At 46.3% G+C, this 24,948-nt stretch overlaps 1 protein-coding gene across 24 annotated transcripts in view; it reads right to left on the bottom strand.

Moving 5' to 3' along the window:
• Positions 1 to 23,940, bottom strand: part of CCDC91 (coiled-coil domain containing 91) — a 344,415-nt gene extending 320,475 nt beyond the window's left edge. For 8 of the 24 annotated variants that reach the window (XM_051850358.2, XM_051850365.2, XM_051850366.2 and 5 more), the window contains exon 1: positions 23,708 to 23,853. Coding sequence is in view for 1 of the 24 variants with exons in the window: in XM_070049577.1 (XP_069905678.1) it covers positions 3,502 to 3,551; positions 14,695 to 14,758 (114 nt within the window). In the remaining 23 variants the exon portion in view is untranslated. Of the gene's footprint in view, positions 1 to 3,501; positions 3,552 to 14,694; positions 14,763 to 23,707 lie in introns of those variants that run through there. The other 16 variants (XM_070049576.1, XM_070049573.1, XM_070049583.1 and 13 more) reach the window with 9 other exon arrangements.
• Positions 23,941 to 24,948: the final 1,008 nt, after the last annotated feature.

The following is a 24,948-nucleotide window of genomic DNA, read 5'->3' as shown; positions in this document are numbered from 1 at the left end:
ACTCAATACTTGATAATGATGAGAAATGACTATGCTACTGGTTTATTCTATGTACTGTACGACACTTTAATCGTGACTTTAGAGGGTGCTCCTTCTATTTGTAAAAACCAAGTTTAATGTCAAACAGTATGCTGTTACACTGGCAACAACTTCATAAATACCTTGCATTTGCCACATCTCTTGGTAGCCAAAAGGTGAAAGCAGCCCAATTGCCCATCAATAGATAAATGGATAAACAAACTGTGTTATGTACAAATAACGGAACATAATACAGCCTCAAAAAGGATGCAATGCTGACACGTGCTGTGACACGGATGGGCACAAAGACACTATGCTGCCGGCACCATGGCTCACTAGGCTGACCCTCTGCCTGCAGCGCCGTCACCAGTCGGGGCGCCGGATTCTGTCCCAGCTGCCCCTCTTCCAGTCCAGCTCTCTGCTGTGGCCCGGGAGTGCAGTGGAGGATGGCCCAAGTGCTTGGGCCCTGCACCCACATGGAACACCAGGAGGAAGCACCTGGCTCCTGGCTTCCGATCAGCGTAGCGCTGGCCATAGCGGCCATTTTGAGGGGTGAACCAACGGAAGGAAGAACTTTCTCTCTAATTCTGCCTGTCAAAAAAAAAAAAAAATGACACTATGCTAAGTGAGAGGAGCCAGACACCAAAGAACAAAGACTGTATGATTCCACTTATATAAGGCACTGGAATGGCCAAAGTCAGGGAAACCCAAAGTGGGATAGTGGTTCCCAAAAGAAATGAAAACATGGTGTCCTAAGACCTGTCAGAGACTGCCTTATTCATCAGGATAAGACAACTCAATCATGTACTGACGAGAAAATAAATAAAGGATTTGAGGAGCATCCATCCTAAGGACACCACCAAACTCTAAAAACAGAGACCCATTGACTTGCATGGGACAACACGGATGAATCCACATTATTCAAGTGACATAAGCTAAGCAAGCACACACACATACACACAGCGCCATCACCTGTAACGCTCACTGCATAGGAAATTCTTTTTTTTTTTTTTTTTGACAGGCAGAGTGGACAGTGAGAGAGAGAGACAGAGAGAAAGGTCTTCCTTTTGCCGTTGGTTCACCCTCCAATGGCCGCCGCGGCCGGCGCGCTGCGGCCGGCGCACCGCGCTGATCCGATGGCAGGAGCCAGGAGCCAGGTGCTTTTCCTGGTCTCCCATGGGGTGCAGGGCCCAAGCACCTGGGCCATCCTCCACTACACTCCCGGGCCACAGCAGAGGGCTGGCCTGGAAGAGGGGCAACCGGGACAGAATCCGGCGCCCCGACCGGGACTAGAACCCGGTGTGCCGGCGCCGCTAGGCGGAGGATTAGCCTAGTGAGCCGCGGCGCCGGCCCTGCATAGGAAATTCTTGAAAAGACAAAACTTCAGTGGCCAAAAGCAAATCAGTGGTTTCCAGGGAGTGGGATCGGGGGACAAGGGGCTGGGTCCAGGGTAGAGGAGCTCAGAGGAACACTGTGGGGCCGTGGCAATGTCCTGCATAACAAACTTGACAACGGTTTCTCACATGTACATATCTGTCAAAAGTTAGCAGTGAGGATGCAGTGTGACAAGTCTGCGGCCACTCTGTAGGTAACCCCCAATGGTCATCATCAACCCAAATCTTAGGGGTTAAAGAAGTTATGAAGATAAATTGCCAGGCTTGCCCAGCCAAGCCAGACCCTAGAGTGTCCTTTATTTAATGCCTGGAATTGTTGTAGTTCTTGAGAAAGGCCAGGTGCACTGAGGTTATTCATGGGCCACCCCTTACCTAACATAAAAACCCCTGACTACTGATGGGAGTGGGTGTGGGAGGAGATGCACCTGCCTTTGTCTCCATGCCCCCACGCCCTACCCCCCACCCCATGAACGACACAGGACAATCTCCCATCTGTCCTCTTTCTTCTTGTCCTCTGACTTCGGCAGTCAGTTCTCCCATGCTGGGTTTGTCAGAAACAGCAAATTGAATACTTCATATTGGTGATTTTAGTCACCTATAGCCAGGTAAAAAATGATTTCAAGTCACTACAATATACAGAAAAAAGCAGCAGAAAAATCACTTTTTATGTTTGAGACTCTTATCACAGCCAAGACTTGTCACTAGCACTAGGTGCCTTCCATTAGCAGGACAAGAGCATGTTAGGGCACGACTCTAATGGGCATTTCCTGAAAGCTAGATCAGCAGAAAAGATGCTCTCTCAGGGAGAACTACAGAATCGAGGGGAATGGAATTGGGAATTAGGGGAAACGATGTACAAATGCAACGCGCCTCAGAGTGAGCTAAGACAAGACAGTCGACAGTCGGGGGCAGGGCATCAACACAGAGGACACACAGAGTTGACAACACAGCATGGTTGTTGCAACTCAGTGCTGCAAAGGAGCAGAAACTGCACCGCAGGGCACAGATATAAAAGTTAACAGTGGGGCTAGCACTGTGGCACAATGGTTAAGCCACGGCCTACAGCGCTAGCAACCCACATTAGGTGCAGGTTTGTGTCCTGGCTGCTCCACTTCCAATCCAGCTGCATGCTAATGGCCTGAGAAAGCAGCAGAGGATAACCCAGGTGCTTTGGGCCCCTGCACCCACATGGGAGACCAGGAAGAAGCTCCTGGCTCCTGGCTTTGGCCTGGCCCACTCCTGGCTGTTGCAGCCATGTGGGGAGTGAAACAGTACACAGAAGGCTTAAAAAAAAAAATTTATTTATTTACTTGAAAGTCAGTTACACAGACAGAGAAGGAGAGGCAGAGAGAGAGAGAGAAAAAGAAAAAGAGGGATCTTCCATCCACTGATTCACTCCCCAATTGGCTGCAATGGCCAGAGCTGGGCCAATCCGAAGCCAGGAGCCAGAAGCTTCTTTCAGGTCTCCCACACAGCTGCAAGGACCCAAGGACTTGGGTTGTCATCTACTGCTTTCCCAGGCCACAGCAGAGAGCTGGATGGGAAGTGGAGTAGTCAGGACTTGAACCAGTGCCCATATGGAATGCCCGCACTGCAGGTAGTGGCTTTCAGCGCCAGCCCCAGAAGATTCACTCTTTCTCTCTTTCTTTCTCTCTCTACCCCTCTCTCTCTCTTCTGCCTTTCAAATAAATAATTAAAAAAAAAAACTAAACAGGAAGATAAATGGTTTCAGATGATGAGATGGGATGTCACTGAGTTCTCTACAAGGACTGAGGCTGCCAGAGACAGTGAAAGTTACCAGGCACACCCAATGGAGAGCCATCTTTTTGATTAATTAAAGTCTGCATTTTACCCCAATATGAATATAACAGCATTCCACCACCCTCCAACACAATGAAGCCTTGTTTCTCTCAGGATAAAGCATAACACACAGCTCTGAGCATCTGCCAGGCAACCACTCGTCAAGGCCATCACCCCAGCCAGCCTAAGGCTGGATTGCTCCTGCCTAAGCTTATCTTCTCCCCATTCCAACACCACTCACCTATCCCCAACAGGAGATCTGAAGTCCTCTCACCATCAGCCTACCTACCTGTACTCTCTCATCCTCTGTCTTTCTCCCATTCTGAAAAGTTCTCTTTTCTGGTGGAGAAAAGTAGTCATTAATAGACACTTAATATTTTTTATTGACTTACAGACTGACTTCTCAGATATACGGGGGAAGTTCCAATGCCCACATGCAAGTATGAATGTAAGACTGGGTAGTGGGTTCAATATCGTATTTCATAAGCCAGGGAGCCAGGAGCCTGGAACTCCAGCAGTTCTCCCACGTGGGTGGCAGAGGCCCAAGCACTAGGGCCATCTTCCACAGCCTCCCCAGACGCATTAAAGGGGAACTGGATAGGATGCAGAGCAGCCAGGACTCACATCAGTGATCTGCTACGGGATGCTGGCACTGCCAGTGGAGGCTTAATCTGCTGCACAACACTGGTCCCCATCATTTTCTTATCAGGAGGAAATGCAGACGCTGTGGGTAACAGGAAGGCAGTCGTAGTGTGAACAACAGCACAGCTGTCTTACAGGTCAGTTCCTGCAGCACCAGGAGAACTCATTCCTACAAACAATCTCCTAAGAAGACGGTTCAAGTGCTCAGGCCAAACAACCATGTGGGAGATGTGGGAGAAGCTCCAGGCTCCTGGTTTCGGCCTGGCACAGCCCCGGTAGTTATAGCCATTTGGGGAATGAACCAGTGGATGTCTCTGGAACTCTGCCTTTCAAACAAATAAAAATAAATCTTTAAAAAACAGTAATGACAACAGCACTCTCGGAATAATTACCTATTATCTTAAGAATGGATAACTATATAAAGAGAGCACTACAATCCTACACATACACACACAAACATGCCCAGCTTCTCCACATGTATAACCAATTACTGATGTTTCATTAAAGTGCAGGTGACTTCCTCCTGAAGAGTAGGTAAGCTCTCTCTCTGTCTTCCTCTCCATCTCCTGACCTGTCTCTGTCTCTCTTATGCTCTCCTCCCTCTTTTCCTTCTTCGCCCCTTCCCTCCAGTCTGTCAGCTTTCCCCCAATAAACACTGTCCCTTAAAAAAAATAGAGTAGACACAATCCACCAATACATCACACACAAGTTCCCCAACAGATGGCACACCTTTCTTGATCACAAAAACTGAGTTCTGTGACTTTTTTTTGAGGCACAGTACACATTTCCTTTCAATTAATGACTCCATGTTAAAGCAGCTGAACTGCAGCAGAAATGAGTATTTGCTCTGCTTAGAAAATGACCATATACTCTCTAAGACCAAGGACCAAGGAAAGTGTTCCATACAATTCAACATCAATGACACAGAGAAAGAATTCTTGTGAAAATTGATTTTAAAAAGATTAAAAACACAAGCTTCAGAGTTGCATGATTCCAGAAGTCAGTGTGGCCTCACAATCAAAATGGAAAAACCAGCTTTACATGCCGACTGTATCCAAAGAGTCATTCTTTTTTCCTAAAAACTTTTTATGAAAGGGGAAATCATACAGTCTTTGTAAGTACTCATACTACTCTTCAAAAAAAATGTATTTGAAAGGCAGAACTGCAAAGTGGAAGGGAGGAAGCAAATGTGAGAGAGCGACCTTCTGCCTACTAGTTCACTCCCCATATGGCTGCAAAAGTCAGGGCTGTGCCAGGCTGAGCCAGGAGCCCAGGACTTCATCCGGTCTCTCATGCGGGTAAGAGGCCCAGGCACTTCCGCTGCTTTGCCAGGCACATTATCAGAGCTGGACTGGAAGTGGAGCACCAGAGATTTGAACCAGGGTCCGTAAGGGATGCTGGCATTCCAAGCTGTGGCCTCACCTGCTATTCTTCAAAAACAAACAAACAAAACAAAACAAAACAAAAACAGAAAGGAAGGAAACAAAGTACTGAATACTGCTATTCCTGGATTTCTCCTATTTGTACTGTTGTCACCTGTGAATCCACCTGATGATACAGGACCCTGCTGGAAGGTATCTATGACTAATCTGAGACCTTAGTTTGCATTTCTAAGAATTTTACTATAAATTCTCCTTGAATCAGCTGTGAGCATCTCAAGCATTTTGTTATCCCCTCCCCACATTTCCTATATGGTAAATATAATAATTTATTTAGTTAGTTGCCTTTGGGACACTTGAAAAAGCAAGGGCTAATTGCGATGTAAACCATAAGGTCAACTTTCCTGATAGATACAATAATAAGATGGTCACACGTTACTTCAATTTTTTTAATAGCTGGCATGATACAACTATCCTGTGCACAACTGGAAAGAAATATATTAACTACCTTTCCCAGAAGGGTAAAGTCATCAAATGGTATTTACTCTTCTCCTTGATAGCTTGTAACTTAAACACTAATGATGTAAAACAAACAATACTTCAGGCTGGGCATTTAACCTAGTGGTTAAGATGCAGGTTAAAACGGCTCTGTCCCCTATCAGAGTACGTGGCTTCAATACTCAGCTCCAGCTCCTCTGACTCCAGCTTCCTACTAATGCAGACCCTAGGAGGCAGCAGCAAAATGGCCCAAGTAATCACATTCCTGACACCCACATAGGAGACCCAGATTAAGTTCCCAGCTCCCAGATTCACAGGAATGGGGAGAAGGGGGCACTCACTGCCATTCTCTCTCTCCACCCTCTACTTTGTCTCTGTGTCTTCCTGTTACTCAAATAAATTATTTTCAGAAACTAATAACACTTGAGTACTATGACATAGAGCCAAAATATTTTAGCTTACAAGGTAACAAGAGAGAAAAGAAAAAATATATATACATATATGTGTGTGTAGTTGCAGTTGACAAAGCATTCTCCCAACAAAATAAGGAGAAAATACAGCTGCCAATTATTTCTGTATCTGGTGAGTTGGTCATAGTTGGAATTCATAATTCACTACACATTCTGTATTTCCTTTGCCTTTGACAAGCACATCAACTGGCTGTGACTGCCTACTTCATAGAGTGATCCTAACCTTCATTCCAAAAGTGTTCAGGCCTCAGTAATGTTTCCTGGGTTGGACTGTTGTAGTTTTCCACTGACCTTAATCACAGCTCATGCTAATATGAGATACCCCAAGGAATCTCCTGTTTTCCAGCCATACTCCTCCTTACCTATATAATAAAATCAAATTCCCTGCTCAATGGTCAAGTCCTCAAGCCAGCACAATAACTATTCTCTTGGCCTATTGCTTCACAGGCATGAGGAGCCCATATTGCCCAGGTTAAAAGTGTTAAGTTATGTTTTAATGAAACTGTTGCTGTGTCTCCTAATAAAAGCATTCCAATACCCTCTAGAAGTAAGACTTCTAGGCCAGCAAGTAATAAGGTCACAGAAATAGGATGCAATAAGTTTGCTCATGAGCCACAGAGGTAACAGTGAATGGAGCCGCTCCCAATTTAACCCTTTATTTCAGGACCGATTAATTCTGGCAGGGGAAAAACAGAGCACATACAGACTTTTGGAGAATTCCGCCCCAACTTATAAAGGCACATCCACAAAGCTAGCACTGTAACTGGGTCTTCAAAGCCCATTCCACTGCCAAGTGAAGCCAGCTGCTTGAGCATGGTGGGAAAACGTGGTAAAAGCAGTGAATTCCAGGGGCCTGGCTCACTGCAATGCTTCTTTTGTCATGGAGTCCCTTAATCAGAAGCGATGCTGTGTGGAATACATGCTGTGTGGATGGCAAAGAAAGCATTCTGTGAACCTACGCATAGCACGACGGGGAATGTAATCTAGCTGCCACCAGGGAGCCGCTGATCACTGTGGGGAATGGGGCCACATCAGGGCCTCAGTGGTGGTCACTGCTGCTGCAAAATGGACATCCAGCAACAACCGTGCCCCGTCAGCCTTCGTGAGGGGACTCCATGCTGCTGGGCCCGTGTGTAAACCCATCCCTGCCACCATGGCCACCCTACCCATGAGCACGGACAGCAACACGGATGGCTGGATGAAAATGCTGACTGAGTGTCCCCACAGAACAGGTCATCCTAACTACCTGAATATTAAAATCCTCTTCTGATGAGGTCACCCTTTGTTGAGAATTCACACAGGAGAAAAATATTCTCATAGTTTTTGTCCACTGAAGAGAGGACTATCTACATATTTCTTCCCAAATTTGTCATCAGTTTTCCAACCACGTTCCTTCCAAGTACCTGATCATCCAGTCAAACGAGTAACTACAGTTCAAAAAATGGCATCTAAACGTACACCGGGCCATCTCTCCTCCCAGGCAAAGTGAATCACCAGGAGCACTGCTCAGCATTCTTGCTGCTGCGGGAAGTCCCTGCACCACTGTCATTTTTCAGGTGTCCCAGAAAGGGTGGAAGCTCCGCAGCTGTCAACTTTGGATTGGTGCCTGGGTAGCATGCAAAACCATATCTAGAAACCAGGCCTAAGTCTTCTCTTTCTTTGTCAAACGGTTATAGGGAATATCCCATGAGGTTACAGGAACAGACGAGGAGGGAAAACGCAAAATAGCTGAAGCCCTTCTCCTCATCACATCTTGTAGGCCGCTACTCTGTCTTAATTCAGTACCTGATTAATTCTGCTTCTTTGATTCTCCATTGATTCTGCTTCTCTGTGAGGGTTCCTATATCACAAAACAAATAAATCTAAATGAGGAATCTTCAAAAAAAGTTCAGGGAGGGGCCGGCGCTGTGGCGTAGTGGGTAAAGCCGCTGCCTGCAGTGTCAGCATCTCATATGGGTGCCGGTTCTAGTCCTGGCTGCTCCACTTCCAATCCAGCTCTCTGAGAAAGTAGTGGAAGATGGCCTTAGTCCTTGGGCCCCTGCACGGAAACTCCTGGCTCCTGGCTTCGGATCAGCACAGCTCCAGGCATTGCGCCCATCTGGGGAGTGAACCAGAGGATAGAAGACCTCTGTGTGTGTGTGTGTGTGTGTGTGTCTCTCTTCTCTTTCTCTGTGTAACTCTTCCAAATAAATAAATATATTTTTAAAAAAGTTCACAGAATATGTCTACTATGAAAAAACTGTAGGGATTTCAAAATGTTTTGCACCAAAAGAAACTGCTTAGTGGGCCCATGTCAGAAAGTTCAGCCTCATCCAGCTTTAAGACCCTTCACCATCATCCCCACCCTTGGTATGCCCTCCCACACATGTGCCTGGATTTCTGTATGTCAAGCAGAGAACTCCAGCTGTTCTCTAGAAATGCAGCACTGTCCTCACAGGCCACACCTCATGCCTCATCTGCAGGGGCCTTTGCCGACTTAGGTGCAGCCTAGAAGCGAATGAGGTGAGAGGTGGATCCTGACAGGATTCAGCGTCGCTCTGCCTGAACACTGCTCAGAAGAGGCCAGTGCAGTTGTTGCAGGCAATGTCAAGCTAACCTCCTTGGAAGGGGAGTGGACAGGACGCTTCCACTGGGGGCAGGGGAAAGTCTCCTCTTCACAAGGACTCAGGAGAATTTAGAAATGCAAGGCTCCCAGCTTCATCGTGCTCCGCCCGTGCATCCCTATTCCAACTCTCAGGACTCCAGGCCTTTCCAAGCATGCCTTCAGTCTAACGTACTGATTTACATTACTCTCATGTTCTTAACCAGGAGGCCATGAAAATCCCTGAGTGGCATTTATTTCTGTACCCCTCAGGGCCTAAACGTGTCGGAAATAAAGTTGGTGCTCGACAAAGATTTCTATCGAACTGAGTTTTGTTTCTTAACCAATCTCAATTCTCCACTATCTAACTTTCACAGACAAGTTCTGACACTTATTAAGTCCTTATTTATGCATCTATCAAATCTGCAGCTACCTCAGAAAAGCGACATGCTCACTAAAGCAAACATATAAAGGACTTACTGCTCGCATTTCTCTAAGATGATATAAAACATGTTCTAACTACTAATTTTCATTTCTTTGTGAATTAAAAGTACCGGGATGCTAAGCACATTTTTCATTTGATCCTGCCTTTAGAATGAATCATCTGTAATTTTTTTTACCTCCACACCTAATAACTGAGTAATAATTCTATCTATAAAAGACTTATAACACATATACACTCTAATCAATTCAGACTATAATTAATCAGCATTTTAAAAGAAAAAAATACATGTCTGAGGCACACCTTCAATCTTCTTTTCTGACATCATATAAGCAACAACTGAAAGAGTTCTCATCTTCAGGGCGGCGCTGTGGTGCAGCAGATTAAGCCTACGCCTGTAGCAGCAGCATCCCACAAGGGTGCCAGATCAAGTCCTGGCTGCTCCACTTCCGCTCCCTGCTCATGCTCCTGGGAAAGCAGAAGAAGATAGCCCAAGTATTTGGGCCCCTGCACTCATATGGAGACCCAGAAGTTTCTGGCTCCTGGTTTTGACCCGGTCCATTCCTGGTTGTTGCAGAGTGAACCAGCAGTTGGAAAGTCTCTCTCTCTCTCCCTCTCTATAGCTCTGAATTTCAAATAAATAAATAAATCTATTTAAAAAATAAAGACTTTTCATCTTCATCATTTTGTAAACTATCTGTGCTATCAATAAAAATCCAAAGAATTCCCAACAGCAAACCAGACACAGCATTCTTTGTATGTCACAATGCCAGGGCCCTACAGAAGCACCAACTGGCCCTGTTCCTCCACCGAACAAACACGCAATCAAACCCAAAAATGCTACCTCTTGGGTGACAACGATGACATTTACAAGCTTTATTTACTGAGCTCCTTTACTTGCATATAAGCACTCCTCTAGTTACATGTAAACATCCTTGTTTGGTGTATTCACATGCATTTTATACTGAGTATACACCACAGAAGGATTAGCTGTACTTCTAGAAACCTATTCTACGGCCTTCAGGAAATTCAGTGAAATAAACCAAGTCCTTGACATCTTTAAATCCATGAAGTGTGAAAATCTGAAATTTCCTGTGCTAGGCACTGCTAATTTTGGATGGTGAAATATGTAATGGCTTTACTTAAAGACATGCTAGTATGCTTCACTGCAAGTGAATAAGTAAGTCCACTACAGCAGAGGCTAATGTGGGCATGAAAAGGTGTCTCCAGCAATCGTTCACAACATCTGCAGAACATTTATGTCCTCAAGTAGAACACAGAAAGTCACATACATTCGCAGTGCAAGACCACAAAGATATTACATAATACAACTACACTTTAACCCTACCTTCTTATAAACTATTTGAAGGCAATAATCATGTGAATTTCTTCCATAGTACTGGAAAGTAATAATCCCAAATATGACTAATCAAAGTCTTGCAAAAACCTAGGAAGCATCTAATCAAGACAAGTGGCTGAACTTTGCTAAGAACAGCAAACTCTCTGGCATTTTAACTTTTCCTATGCCTGTTTCCCACTCCCTGGCACCATGATAATCTTGAATACCAACAAGTTCAAAACCACGACAAAATTGAGAAGCCTAGCAGGCATCTGAAACACACTACAAAACTGGAACTCCTACAAAACTCCATTCCCTGAAACTCTCATTACTGACTTGTCTGGCCGTTCCCTGGAAAACACCAAATGTGTGCTTGTCCCCATTTGACATGACTCAGAGCTTGCCCACTGCCAGTAACCTTTTCCCCAGATGGCACTGGTCGAGAGCAAGGCCAGCTGTTGAACACCACATTTGCTGGGTGAAAGTAACACTTGGAGCAAAAGGCTCACCCAAGTCTTAAACTTTAAAACCTATGAAACACGCTATCCACTACTAGGCAAGCCAGAGTGGGGGATAATGTTTTCTTCAACACCTAGGAGGCCAAGAATCGGTACGCCCATCCAGGGCTCTGCGAGGGCTCCAATCTTCAGGCTCAGAACAAGCAGAAAGTGAAGGTGAACGCAGAGTTGTAAACCACCTGCCCAAGTGTTGAAGGCATGCCCCATCACGCAGAGACGCTTGGCAAAGGCTAGGACACACCCTGGTTCCAGGCATTTAAGGAAGTAATTATCTAAACAGGAGTATCCACTAAGCTAACACTGCAGACACTTCAGTACCACACAGAATGAGCGCTCACATGGAGTTCAGGAAAGTCACCAAACACAGAGACAGCAACAAAAGTTGCAAAAAACAGCAACAGCAACAGCCCGACCCTAGGGAGGGGATGGAATCTGCCTTCCAGAGTAACTACAATGTTACTGTTCTGTTCTGTTTTGTTTTGGACAGGCAGAGTGGACAGTGAGAGAGAGACAGAGAGAAAGGTCTTCCTTTGCTGTTGGTTCACCCCTCAATGGCTGCTGCGGCCGGCGCACCACGCTGATCCGATGGCAGGAGCCAGGTCCTTCTCCTGGCCTCCCATGGGGTGCAGGGCCCAAGCACTTGGGCCATTCTCCACTACACTCCTGGGCCACAGCAGAGAGCTGGCCTGGAAGAGGAGCAACCGGGACAGAACCGGCGCCCCAACCAGGACTAGATCCCGGGGTGCCAGCGCCACAGGCAGACGATTAGCCTAGTGAGCCGGCTTATTATACCTAGTTTTCAACAACAAAAATCATGAGACATACAAGAAACAGAGTTTCTAGATACTGTCCCTGGGGGCCGGGCTGTAGCACAGCAGGTTAAGCTGCCACTTTTGTTGCTGGCATCTGCTTTTTTTTTTTTTTTCTTTCTTTTTTTGACAGGCAGAATGGACAGTGAGAGAGACAGAGAGAAAGGTCTTCCTTTTGCCGTTGGTTCACCCTCCAATGGCCGCCGTGGCCGGCGCGCTGCGGCTGGCGCACCACGCTGATCTGATGGCAGGAGCCAGGTGCTTCTCCTGGTCTCCCATGGGGTGCAGGGCCCAAGCACTTGGGCCATCCTCCACTGCACTCCCTGGCCACAGCAGAGAGCTGGATTGGAAGAGGGGCAACTGGGACAGAATCCGGCACCCCGACTGGGACTAGAACCCGGTGTGACAGTGCCGCAAGGCGGAGGATTAGCCTAGTGAGCCACGGCGCCAGCTTGGCATCCGCTTCTGATCCAGCTCCCTGCTGATGAGCCTGGGAAAACAGAGAAGATGACCAAACTGCTGGGGCCCCTGCCACCCGTGTGGGACACCTGGAACAAGCTCCTGGCTGCCAGCTGGCCCTGCTCCAGCCATCATGGCCATTTGGGGACTGTACCAGTAGGTAGAAGATCTCCCACTGTCTCTCTTGCAACTCTGCCTTTCAAATGAATAAATAATCAATTTAAAAAAAAAAAAAAACAGATACTCTAAAAATGCTCACAAAGCCTCAAAGAGCTAAAGAAAATCATGTCTTAATAAAGTACGATAACAAAATCTTACAAAGTACAGACTGTTAAAAGACAGAAATCATTGAAAAGTAACAAAGAGAAATCCCAGTTTAAATGCACAATAACTCAATTAAAAATTTCGCTGGAAGGATTTGACAGCACATTTGTGTGGAAAGAAGAATCAGTGACCTTGAAGGTAGGTCAGTTAAGAGTATTCATCCTGAGGAACAAAAAGAAAACAGAATGAAGAAAAATGAATTGACAGAGCCAGCACTGCGGCACAGGTTAAGCAGCCACCTGCGACACTGGCACCAAATATCGGAGTTCCCACTGGCATATCCTGGCTGCTGCTCTTCGGATCTAGCTCCCTGAGAATGCACCTCGGAAAGCAGCATGGGATGGCCCAGGTTCTTGGGCCCCTGCCACCCTCCTGAGAGGCTCAAGATGGAGCTACTGGCTCCTGGCTTCAGCCTAACCCAGTCCTAGGCTGTTGTGGCCACTTTGGAAGTGAACTGGTGGACGGAAGAATCTTTTTCGCTTCTGTTTTTCCTTCTGTGTCACTCTTTCAAATAAATAAATAAATCTTTCAGCAAATGAAGAGATGGGGCTGGGACTGTGGCATGGAGGGTAAAGCCACTACCTGCATTGCTAGCATCCCGTATAAGCACCAGTTCGAGACCTGGCTACTCCACTTCTGATCTAGCTCTCTGCAATGGCCTGGGAAAGCAGTGGAAAATGGCCCAAGTCCTTGGGCCCCTGTACCCGTGTGGGAGACTTGATAGAAGCTCCTGCCTCTAGATTCAGATCGGCCCAGCTCTGGCCATTGCGGCCATTTGGGGACTGAGCCAGCAGATGGAAGACTTTTCCTTCTGCCTTCGCTTCAGCCTCTCTGGAATTCTGCCTTTAAATAAATAAATAAATCTTTTTAAAAAAAAAAATGAAGAGAACATCAGAAATCTGCATGAAATTTTCAGGCATACCTGTGCATATGTTAATAAGAGTACAAAAAAAAAGGAGAGAAAAGTAAGGGTAGAAAGAACACTTCAATAATAATGCAAGAAAACTTCACAAATCCAGTGACATTCATCTACACATCCAAGAAGCTCAACAAAATCCAAATGGAAAAAGTTAGAGTCACACTTTGATATGTCATAGCTAAACTTCTGGAAAAGCAGCAAGAGAGAGGCAACTTAGCTGAAAAATCCTCATTAAGATCTGACATCTTGGGGCCACCGCCTGCAGTGCCAGCATCCCATATGGGCGCCGGTTTGAGTCCCAGCTGCTCCACTCCCAATCCAGCTCTCTGCTATGGCCTGGGAAAGCAGCAGAAAACAATCCAAATCCTTGGACTCCTGCACCTCCGTGGGAGATCTGGAAGAAGCTCCTGGCTCTTGGCTTCAGATCGGTGCAACTCTGGCCGTTGCAGTCAACTGAGGAGTGAACCAATGGATGGAAGAACACTCTCTCTCTGTCTCTCTCTGCCTCTCCTTCTGTGTAACTCTTTCAAATAAATAAATAAATCTTTAAAAAAAAAATCTGACATCTTGGGGCAGTGCTGTAGTGCAGAGCATTAAGCTGCCACTTGCAGTGTCCATATCCCATGTGAGCGCCAGTTCCTGTCCCACTGATCCACTTCAGATTCGGCCCCCTGCTAATGCAACTGAGAGAGCAGCCAAAGACGGCCACGTCCTTGGGTCCCTGTAACCACATGGGTGATCCAGAAGAAGCTCCTGGCTCCTGGCTTTGGCTTGGCCCAGCTCTGGTTGCAAGCAATGATTTGGGGAGTGAATCAACAGATGAAGCTCTCCCTCTGTCCTTCTCTCACTTTGCCTTTCAAATAAAATTAAGAAAAAAAGATTTGATATCTAAGTTCTCATTATAACCATGGTGCGGGGGGGGGGGGAGGGTTAGTCACTATTGCAGCTCAGCAAGTTAAGCTACTCATTGCAATTCCTTTGTCACATCCCACACTGGAGCAATGGTTTCAGTTGCAGCTGCTAAGCTTCAGATCCAGCTCCCTGTTAATGCCCCTGGGAAAGCAGCAGAAAATGGCCCAAGTGCCAGGGCTCTTGCACCCACCTGGGAGACCTGGATAGAGTTCCAGGCTCCTAGCTTCAGCCTGCCCAGACCCAGCCTCAACCATTGCAGTCACCTGGGGAGGTAAAGGAAGAAAACAAAAACCTGAAAGAAACAACTCAATTCCAAAATCAGCACAACTAATCTTGATGTGAGGACAAAATTTTAAGAGTTTTCCAATAAACACACACACACACACACACACACACACAGAGAGAGAGAGAGAGAGAGAGAGAGAGAGAGAGAGAGAAAACTTACTGCTAGTAGATCTTATGTAGGAGAAACACTCCTAGGAATCCCTCATGCTGAAATGAAAGGGCCAGCGGCAGTACCAGGTCAAAGCACTGGTAAAGGTGATGGCATAAGTCAACAGAAAAGACAGAACAGGTGCGCATACATCTGTAACAGCCGCATAGAGTGAAAATTCTAATTTTGGAGTGATGAGCATCAATGTAAAGAACTGGACCGTGTGTAACAGCAGCACAGAAGAATGGGGCTGTCAGGAGTGAAGCTTTAACAAACTAACTAAGCTGTTACTAATCAAGATGTTATTTGTAATTCCCAGGGCAACTGCTAAGAACATAACTCAAAAGAAAAATCTATAGTAAAAAAGTAACAAGGGGAGAGCTGGCAGAGAAAGCAGTGGTAAAGAAATTAATGAACAACAAACTCACTAAGGGCATAACTGAAAACAAACAACAGAATGCAGGCCTAAAGCCCTGGACCTTATGAGTAATTACATTAACTGTAAACAGATTCAACAATCCAATCAAAAGGCAGAAACTGGCAGAATGAATAAAAAGAAATTAATAAATCTCTTCTTACAGGCAAAACTTAGAGTATCTAGGGGGCAGTGTTGTGGCATACTGCTCCACTTCTGATCCAGCTCCCTGCTGTTGGCCTAAGAGGGCAGCAGCAAATGGCTCAAGTGCTTCCGCCCCTGCATCCACGTGGGAAAAACCTAGAAAGAAGCTTCTGGCTCCTGGCTTCTGGCCTGCTCAGCCCTGGCTGTTGAGGCCATCTGAGCGGTAAACCAGCAGATGGAAGACCTCTTTCTCTCTCCCTCCTCTCTCTCTCAAATAATTAAATCTTAAATTAAAAAAAAAAAAAAGTAAAGCATCTAAATTTCTCATGAAAACCAGCACTAGTGGTTAAACACTTTTCTCAACTTTGCGGAATAGGAGAGTTTATTATAACCTCTCTTCTGGCTCAGGGTGGCCCATTTAATGTCTCTGAGCTTTCATGGGCTTATTTTTTCAAACTCAACTGGGGAAACTGACAAAAGGTATGACCTCATTTTAAGTTTTCTTTATCAAATTCATAATTAAGTGGCACTAATCTCATCTTTAATCACTATCTGTTATTGATTCTAAGCCTGTAGCTCAATAGTGTTCACGTAAACCCTCATCCTTCAGTGAAACGTGGATCCCATGTGATACTGCAGCACTGTCTATACTACAGTTGCAGTTCTGAATTCTTCTAACACGAAAGTAAAGCACGCTTGCTCTCTGCCCTTCTGGCCAGCATCTCCATTATCAAGGCACTTTCCATAGGTGATCGCAGACAGACGAAAGTCAACCATTTCGGCACCTCAAGCAAACGGTGAGTCCACACTCCACAAATTAAGTTATTATTTTCTTCATACTCTGTGTTGAAATGCTCGCTACAAATAGCAAAATGTGTACAGCCTTCTAAGGAAAACAAACTGTTTTACCAAATTTATAACATGGTATATTTGAAGGCAGCTAATATAATATCTGGTCCTCATTTATTAAACATTAATAAAAAAGATTTTTCTCATTTCAAAAGTTTGAAATCAATGGATTCTCTGTTAGTGACAATAAACGTGTCCTTAATCCTTTAAGTAAGATCCGATGCCACATGGCCAACAGCCTTTGATCTTTTAGTGAAACTTTGACAGGGAAGAAAGACCATATACAGGTCAAGAAAAATTGAAACTAAGGGGAATAAAAAAGACTTCAAAGGACACAAATTTGGGCTCACATGACGCCTTCTCATGGTGATGTCATTATTTCTTAGTAAGTTTTAAGCATTGAAATTAGTATACAGAATCAAAGTAATCATAATAAATATAAAATACTGAAAAGAATTTAATACTGGTAGTATAGTCTACAACCAAAAGCACAGATTAAGGAATATTTGCGCTCAAACTCCAGCTCTACTGCTCACTATTAACACAATCCCCCGTGAGTTTGTTCACTTGTCGCACACTGTTTTCTTGCCTATGAAAAGGGGAAAATGCCATTGCCAAACAGCAGTGGTTGGAATTCAATAAAACAACATACATAAAAGAACTGTGCATGATATCAGACAAAAAGACTTCCACGGTTCACATCAGAAGAGTATGGATTGTGGCCGGCGCCGCGGCTCACTAGGCTAATCCTCCGCCTAGCGGCGCCGGCACACCAGGTTCTAGTCCCGGTCGGGGCGCCAGATTCTGTCCCGGTTGCCCCTCTTCCAGGCCAGCTCTCTGCTGTGGCCAGGGAGTGCAGTGGAGGATGGCCCAAGTGCTTGGGCCCTGCACCCCATGGGAGACCAGGAAAAGCACCTGGCTCCTGGCTCCTGCCATCGGATCAGCACGGTGCGCCGGCCGCAGCGCGCCAGCCGCGGCGGCCATTGGAGGGTGAACCAATGGCAAAGGAAGACCTTTCTCTCTGTCTCTCTCTCTCACTGTCCACTCTGCCTGTCAAAAAAAAAAAAAAAAAAGAAGAGTATGGATTGTATCTCATATCATAGAGAATGCATCTAGGCCACAGTAACACAGTACTTCTGGGAACAGAAAAGTAATTTAATTATCCCAGACCCTAAACCTGTAAAAAAAAATGTTTTGAACTACGTAATCTCTAACAAACTTCAAGTTTCTGGATTCAAGTATTCCTTAAAAAGTTTCAAGTATTCTACCTTGATAGTGACACCAAATTTGTAAAAATAAACAGCTAGACAACAAATTTCAGAAACACCAAACGGGGTGGGCATTTGGTGTGGTGGTTAAGATGCCACTGGGCACGTCCATATCCCGTTTGTCTCCTTGGGTTGGACTACTGCCTCCTCACCTGATCCCAGCTTCCCGCAGATGCACACCCTGGAGGCAGTGGGTGCTGACATCAGTGCTTGGATTCCCGTCACCCAGGTAGGAGACCAGACTGAGTTCCCAACTGTGACATCAATCTGGTCCTGCTCTGGCTGCTGCCAGTATTTGAGGAGTGAACCGATAAATGGGAGATCTCTCTCTCTCCCCAGCCCCTTCCATTTCCCTCTGTTTCTACCTTTAAAATAAACAACAACAGGCCGGCGCCGCGGCTCACTAGGCTAATCCTCCGCCTAGCGGCGCCGGCACACCGGGTTCTAGTCCCGGTCGGGGCGCCGGATTCTGTCCCGGTTGCCCCTCTTCCAGGCCAGCTCTCTGCTGTGGCCAGGGAGTGCAGTGGAGGATGGCCCAAGTGCTTGGGCCCTGCACCCCATGGGAGACCAGGAAAAGCACCTGGCTCCTGGCTCCTGCCATCGGATCAGCGCGGTGCGCCGGCCGCAGCGCGCCGGCCGCGGCGGCCATTGGAGGGTGAACCAACGGCAAAAGGAAGACCTTTCTCTCTGTCTCTCTCTCTCACTGTCCACTCTGCCTGTCAAAAAATAAAAAAAATAAAAAAAAATAAATAAACAACAACAAAAATATACCAAATGAAATAAAAAGTCAATGTGCACTGAGAACCTGAAAAAATTTCATACAACTTCAGTGATAACCAATTTTTTAGAAATGAAAATTCTCAGAGTTAGGCACAAAGATTAGTATTAGTTTCCATGAGGAAAACTTAATACAATTTTACTATCTGGCAAAAATAACGTAACTACACAATAGCACAGCCATATTACATTAGTCTATAAGCATTACAATCAGATTGTCAAAACAATCTGGGGTATAATAAGTACTCACAATGTGAAGCTGAGTGAAAAAGGGCGAAACATAAAGCAAAATTTAAATTTTCATTTAATAAAGTATGTATAAAACATTGACAGAAAGACCATGAAAATGTTAGTACAAGCTATCTCAGGTTAATGGAAACAGGGAGACTCTTCTTTATAGGATTATTTATTTTTAAATTCTCTATTATAATCAACTTATAATCCAAAAAGCAATTCCATATTCATTTATGAAATAAAATTTTAAAAGGAAAGAAAATCTGAGCAAATGAGGAACTGGAGTTCTTCTTCTATCTGTTCAGAAAAAAAAAAAAAGTATCTGCAGAAAATATACAGCTGACAACACAGTAGCAAACCATGCCTTCTCTGCTGAGATGACTACCAGGACAAGGACGTCCGTTCTTACTTGTCCTATTCCATGTAACTAGAGGTCCTAGCCAACACAATGAGACAAACAAGCAAGCAAAGGCAAACAGATGGGAAAATCTGACTTAGTGTCTATATGACTTGGCCCATGCAGAAAATGCCAGTTAGTCTTCAAAAGCTGCTAGTTTCAGATTCAATATTTACATATACACTGATTTATTTATGGAAACAACTGGAAATTGAGGTGTTTTAAAAGATATCATTTATAATGGCACCAAATAACATGAAGCAATTACATACAAACCTAAGTGCAAAATTTTTATTAAAACTTAAAAAAAAAGATAAATCAGACTTAAACGAAGACAGGTATTTTATTAATTAATTAAAAAACAACAGCTAAGATGTCAATCATCCCAAATTAATCCATAATTGCAATGCAGTATAAATCATCCCACGAAGCTTTTCTTTAGAAAGAGATATGCTGGTTCTAAAAACTGCATGGAAAAGGAAGGAGCTGAAACAATCTAAAAGACAACACAAGTTGGAGGACCCTGATTACGGATTTCAAGACACACTAGGGGGCCGGTGCTGAGGCAAAGCGGGTAAAGCTGCCGCCTGCAATGCCGGCATCCCACATGGGCACCGGTTCGAGACCCAGCTGCTCCACTTCCAACCCAGCTCTTTGCTATGGCCTGGGAAAGCAGAAGAAGATGGCCTAAGTCCTTGGGCCCATGCACCTGTGTGAGAGACCCAGAAGAAGCTCCTGGTTTCCAGTTTCGGATGGGCATAGCTCTGACCATTGCAGGCAACTGGGGCGTTTACCAGCAGATGCAACACCTCTCTTTATCTCTGCCTCTCCTTATCTGTGTAACTCTGACTTCCAAATAAATAAATAAATCCTTAAAAAAAAGACACACTAGATGCTACAGTAACAAAGACTGTGTGATTCTGGCCACAGGAGACATACACAAAAGCTGGAACAGAGGATCTAGAAATAGAGTCACACATGCATAATTGATTTTTGGCAAAAGTGCCAAAAAAATTCACAAAGGAAAACAGCAAAAACTGTCTTTTCAGGCCAGCACTGTGCACAGCAGGTAAAGCCACTGCCTGCAGTGCTGGCTGGCATCTATATGGGTGCCAGTTCAAGTCCCAGCTGTTCTACTTCCAATGGGCCCAGCTCCAGCCGTTGTAGCCATTTGGGGAGTGAACTAGCGGATGGAAGACCTCTCTCTCTGTCTCTGCTTCTAACTCTGCCTTTCAAACAAATAAGAAATGAATATATCTTAAAAGAAAAAGTAATTGTCTTTTCAACAAGTATAAGGAGAAGTTGGCATCCATATTAGGAAGCAAGGGCAGAGCTGGGGAGAGAAACTTCATCCACTCCTCGCGGTATAAAAAGTTAACTCAAAATGATCACAGACCTAAATAAAAAATCCATAACAATACAAAAGTTATAGACAAAAACAGAACAAATAACCTTCGCAATGTTGAGTTGGGCTACAGAATTTTTTGGGACACAAAGCACAAGTTATAAAACAAAAAACTGATAAACTGGACTTCCTCGGAACTGAAAACTTGGACTCTTAGGAAGACTGTTTTGAAAAATGAAGACAAACCACAAACTCAAAGACAGTATTTGTGAACATGTATAGATAAAAGATTTGTATCCAGACTGTATAAAACTCTTACAACTTAATATTTAAAAATTACAAAATGGATAAAAGATGTGAATAGGCACTTCAACAAAGAGGAGTCACAGATGGCAAATGACAGCACAGGAAGAGATTTCAACACATTAGTCAACAGAAACATTCAAACTGAAACGGAGATGACTTATCTATAATTATCTATTAGAACAGCTAATAATATAAATAAAATGACATGTGCTGACCAAGATGCTGCATAACTGCAACCATTAAACACCATTAGTGGGACTGCAAAATGAAAACAGCTACCTTAAACAAGAGTTTGGTTCTTACAAAACTGAACATGCACTTGCCGCTTCTACTCCTAGGTAGTTAACCAAGAGAAAGGAGTAGGTCTACACAAACACTTGTGCACCAATGTACAAAGAACTGCACACGAATGAGTACAGCAGCTTCATTCCTACATGCAAGACACCGGAAACAAACTAAATGTCCGCCAATTAGCAAACAGATAAAAATACTATCAAATTTTCACAATAAAACACTACTTGGCAATAAAAACGAACATCACACTGGTATGTGCATCAACGAGTGACAAAAGCGTTCAGTGAAGAAATCAGCCAACAACAGGCTACAACATACTGTATGGCTCCAAGCACAGGACATTCCAGAAAAGGCAAAGCTACAGGGACACACAAGGGACCAGAGATTGTCAGCACCTATCGGTGAGGGTAGAGAGAGGGAACTTTCGGGAATGATGGGAAAGTATTTTTGTCTAGAAGGTGGTGGTCATGATTGTATGACCGCATGCACATGTTAGAGTTTATGTGACAATACATTAACAATCTATGTGTTGGGGCCGGCGCTGTGGCATATCAGGTAAAGCCACCGCCTGCAGTGCTGGCATCCCATATGGGCACCATTTTGAGACCCGGCTGTTCCACTTCCAATCTAGCTCTCTGCTATGGCCTGGGAAAGCAGTAGAGGATGGCCCAAGTCCTTGGGCCCCTGTATGCGCGTGGGAGAACTGGAAGAAGCTCCTGGCTCCTGGCTTTGGATCAGCACAGCTCCAGCTGATGTGGCCATCTGGGGCAGTGAACCAGCAGATGGAAGACCTCTCTCTCCCTCCTCTGCGTCTGTGTAACTCTTTCAAGTAAATAAATAAATCTTTAAAAAAAAAAAAAAAAGAATCTATGTGTTGTAAGCTATATGTTAATTAGCCTAAATATTAAAACAAACAATATATGTGCTTCTGAAAAACATAAATCCTTGTAAATGAGCTAGATCCAGTTTACCAGGTACAGTATTGAGGGAGGAACAGCAGCAAGACCAAAAATCAGTAAAGTACTATAAACCTAAGAATTATCATTGGTAAGTAAGAGGAAATACACACATTGGTAAAAAGTTTCCTTAATGAGATCTGTCAGTGTCTGCACAGAAAATTGAAAATTTTGATGAGCTTTAAGGAAAAATGAAAAGTCACGAGGAACAGGCTGAACAGGCAGCACTGGGATTACAAGCTTACCAAAACACTCCCTGGGGTTCTACCAAATGGAAACCAACACATGAGCCCCAGTCCATTCTCATGTGGAATTCCACTTCCAAGACAAGACACCAAGTCTTCTTTACCCATAATGATTCCCTGTACTTTACAACTCTTTAAGACAGGACACAAGATAGCTCTCGGTAGGCAAATCCATTTAAGCGCCAGACAAGCTGTTAGCCATCTTTCTTCTTTTTATTACTACTATCAAAAAAAAGAAAAGTCCCTATATGATGACTTTCTGCAGTACTTTCATTTGCTAAGTATGCAGATCATTTTAAAAAAAAGTCTCAAATCTTTAAGCCAGTCACTCCAGTAAGATGCATCTTTCCACTTAATAAAAGCGAAGAGGTCAAGTAATAACTTTCATCACTTTGTTTTCTTTATGTTTATTCCATTAGGCTTATACTGTTACTAGGAAACCAGCTCATCCTAAGATTTCCCAGCCCACAGAACAACTTCCTAGCCAACCTAGCGGATCCCAAACTTTGTAACCAGGGCAATTCGCTACCACACAACCTAGCTGGTTAGCTGGCACCACGCAGGTGCACCCTACCTGGCCTTCCCCACGCCCCATTTCCCTTACAGGTACGGTACAACCCATCTCCCCAACGCAGCAGACACCGCGGTGGAAGGCAAGCGCTGGCAGCACAGCCAGTGCGTCGGTCTGAAACCCTCCCAACCAAGTATTCTGGAAGGGGGTAGGGGGTTGTCTCAGGTGGAGGTGAACGCCAGCCCACCACGGGTCACGCCCCGTCCCGCACACGCGTCCGGGAGGAAGGTGGCCTGTGTGCGTGCGTGTGCACGGCTGACGCGGGACAAAGCGGAGGGCTGGAACCCGTGAGGGGCCGCTGAGTCACGTCCTGCGGCGGCCAAGACTTCACCCTCCAGGAAACCAGGCTGCGCCCCGGCTCTCACCAGGGAAGCGAGCGAGAGCGGCGGCGGCAACGTCATCCGACCAAAATCAACACCGGGCGCTGCTCTCCCCGCAGCTGCTGCTCCTTAAAGGGGAGCCAAAAATAGGGCTCGTGGCCGAGGCGGGCGACGCGCACACGTGGAGGAAACAGCTTTCCTGTGGGGTGCAGGGCGCCTCGCCACCGGGCAGCGTCCCCGGCGCCTGCCTTAACCCCGAAAGGCCACTTTCGGGGCCACGCGTGTTCCGGATCGCTACGGGCTAACGTGGCTTCCTAGGGGGCGGCCGCCGCAGAGCGAGTGCCCGGCCGTGCAAGGGGCAAACGAAAACCCGGCGCGTCCGGGGACGCCGCGGCGGGGATCAAAGTCTCGGGTGCGGTGGGCGCGGCGGTGACACAACGGTCACGTGGACTTGTGCGTAGACGACCGTGGAAAGCACTCGCGTCGGCGACGTGCAGGTGCCTCTTCCTGCCGGGCGTGCGCCCCCCGGGCTCCCGGGCTCCCGGGCTCCCGGGCCGGCCGCCGCCGCCGCTGAGGGCTGCGCAGACCCCCGCCCGCCCCGCGCGGCCCCGACCCCAGCCCCAGGCCCGGAAGGCGAGCGTCCATTTACCTGCTCCCCGCTCCCGCTCGCCGCCGCCGCCGCCGCCGCCGCGCCGCTCACCACCCCCCGCGGCAGGTGAGCCACCCCCAGCACACGCACACCTCCCCGAGGCGCCACGCCCGGCGCGACCCCAGCCCCTCAGGGCACACCGCGGCCCCAGCCACCCCAGCGGGGGCAGCCCTCACACCTCCCGGCGTCCGACACCTCTGCCCCCGGAAGTTGATTTCCGCCAAGGCCCGCCCCCCAACCCTGCGCCCGTCACTCAACGCGAACGCGCGCGTCACGTGGGCCCCGGCTGAGGCCTGAGCCGGGGCCGCAGGTTCGCAACCTGGCCAGCCCGGGCGCGGATGGTGTTCTGAGGGCTGCCTCGTTGGGGTCTGTCCGGGAGGCTCGCACGGCCCGACCCCTTCTCAGGGACTTCTCCTCTGGATTAACAGCACGTCCTTACCTACCTCAGCGTGAGAATGCAGCCATGTCCCCAATGAAAACGACGCTCCCGTCTGGGTCTCTGAGGGGCTGGCCCTGACCAGAGCCCACCGGACCTCTGCAGCCACTTCGAAGCAGAGTTCAATAAAATGTGCAGTTGAGCAGAGTGCGTGACGTGTTGTACGTGGACAGCGGCTGCCTGGACTTCGTGTTGCTGGCTGTCCAGGGCGAGACGGCCCGGACACTCCTCGGACTTAAAGAACTCAGCGCTTGACCTGTCCTTTGTGTCCTGAGCTTGGGTGCCACAGAGTTTATTTTCGGCTCTCAAAGCCACACCGTTTTTTCGGAGCTTTTAATTAAATAGCTTCGCCCGCACAAATAAAGAATGGCAAAATTGTCAGGTTTTTATCTGAAAAGTGGAATGGCTATGAGGATATTTTGGTCCAGTTCAATAGCGAATTAACAGGCCACTTGCATTTTGACCATAGGAGGAAGTTGCAAAATGTTCATTCAACAAGTTGGTAGTTGAGTCTGTCCCGGATGTTGTGACAATCCGATAGTGATAAGACGTCCTCAAGATCTTTGCCTTCAAGGAGCTTACCATCTAATCAGAAAGTCAGGAAACCTGGGTGCTGGGAGCATACAGCTCTGGGATATTCGTGTCCTTGTGTGGCAGGCACTCTAACATCCTGAACATGGTTTTTATCTTCTTTCACTGGAGCAAAATTGGCTCAGACACGCACACTCTGCAGTGGCGGAGGAGCTCTGTGTACTGACACGCCTCTGCTAAGCAGAGAACAGTTTCAGTCCTGAGCAGCTCACTT

The sequence above is a fragment of the Oryctolagus cuniculus genome, chromosome 9 (assembly GCF_964237555.1).
Source record: "Oryctolagus cuniculus chromosome 9, mOryCun1.1, whole genome shotgun sequence".
Classification (NCBI taxonomy): domain Eukaryota; kingdom Metazoa; phylum Chordata; class Mammalia; order Lagomorpha; family Leporidae; genus Oryctolagus; species Oryctolagus cuniculus.
This window is presented reverse-complemented; position numbering and strand designations above follow the sequence as displayed.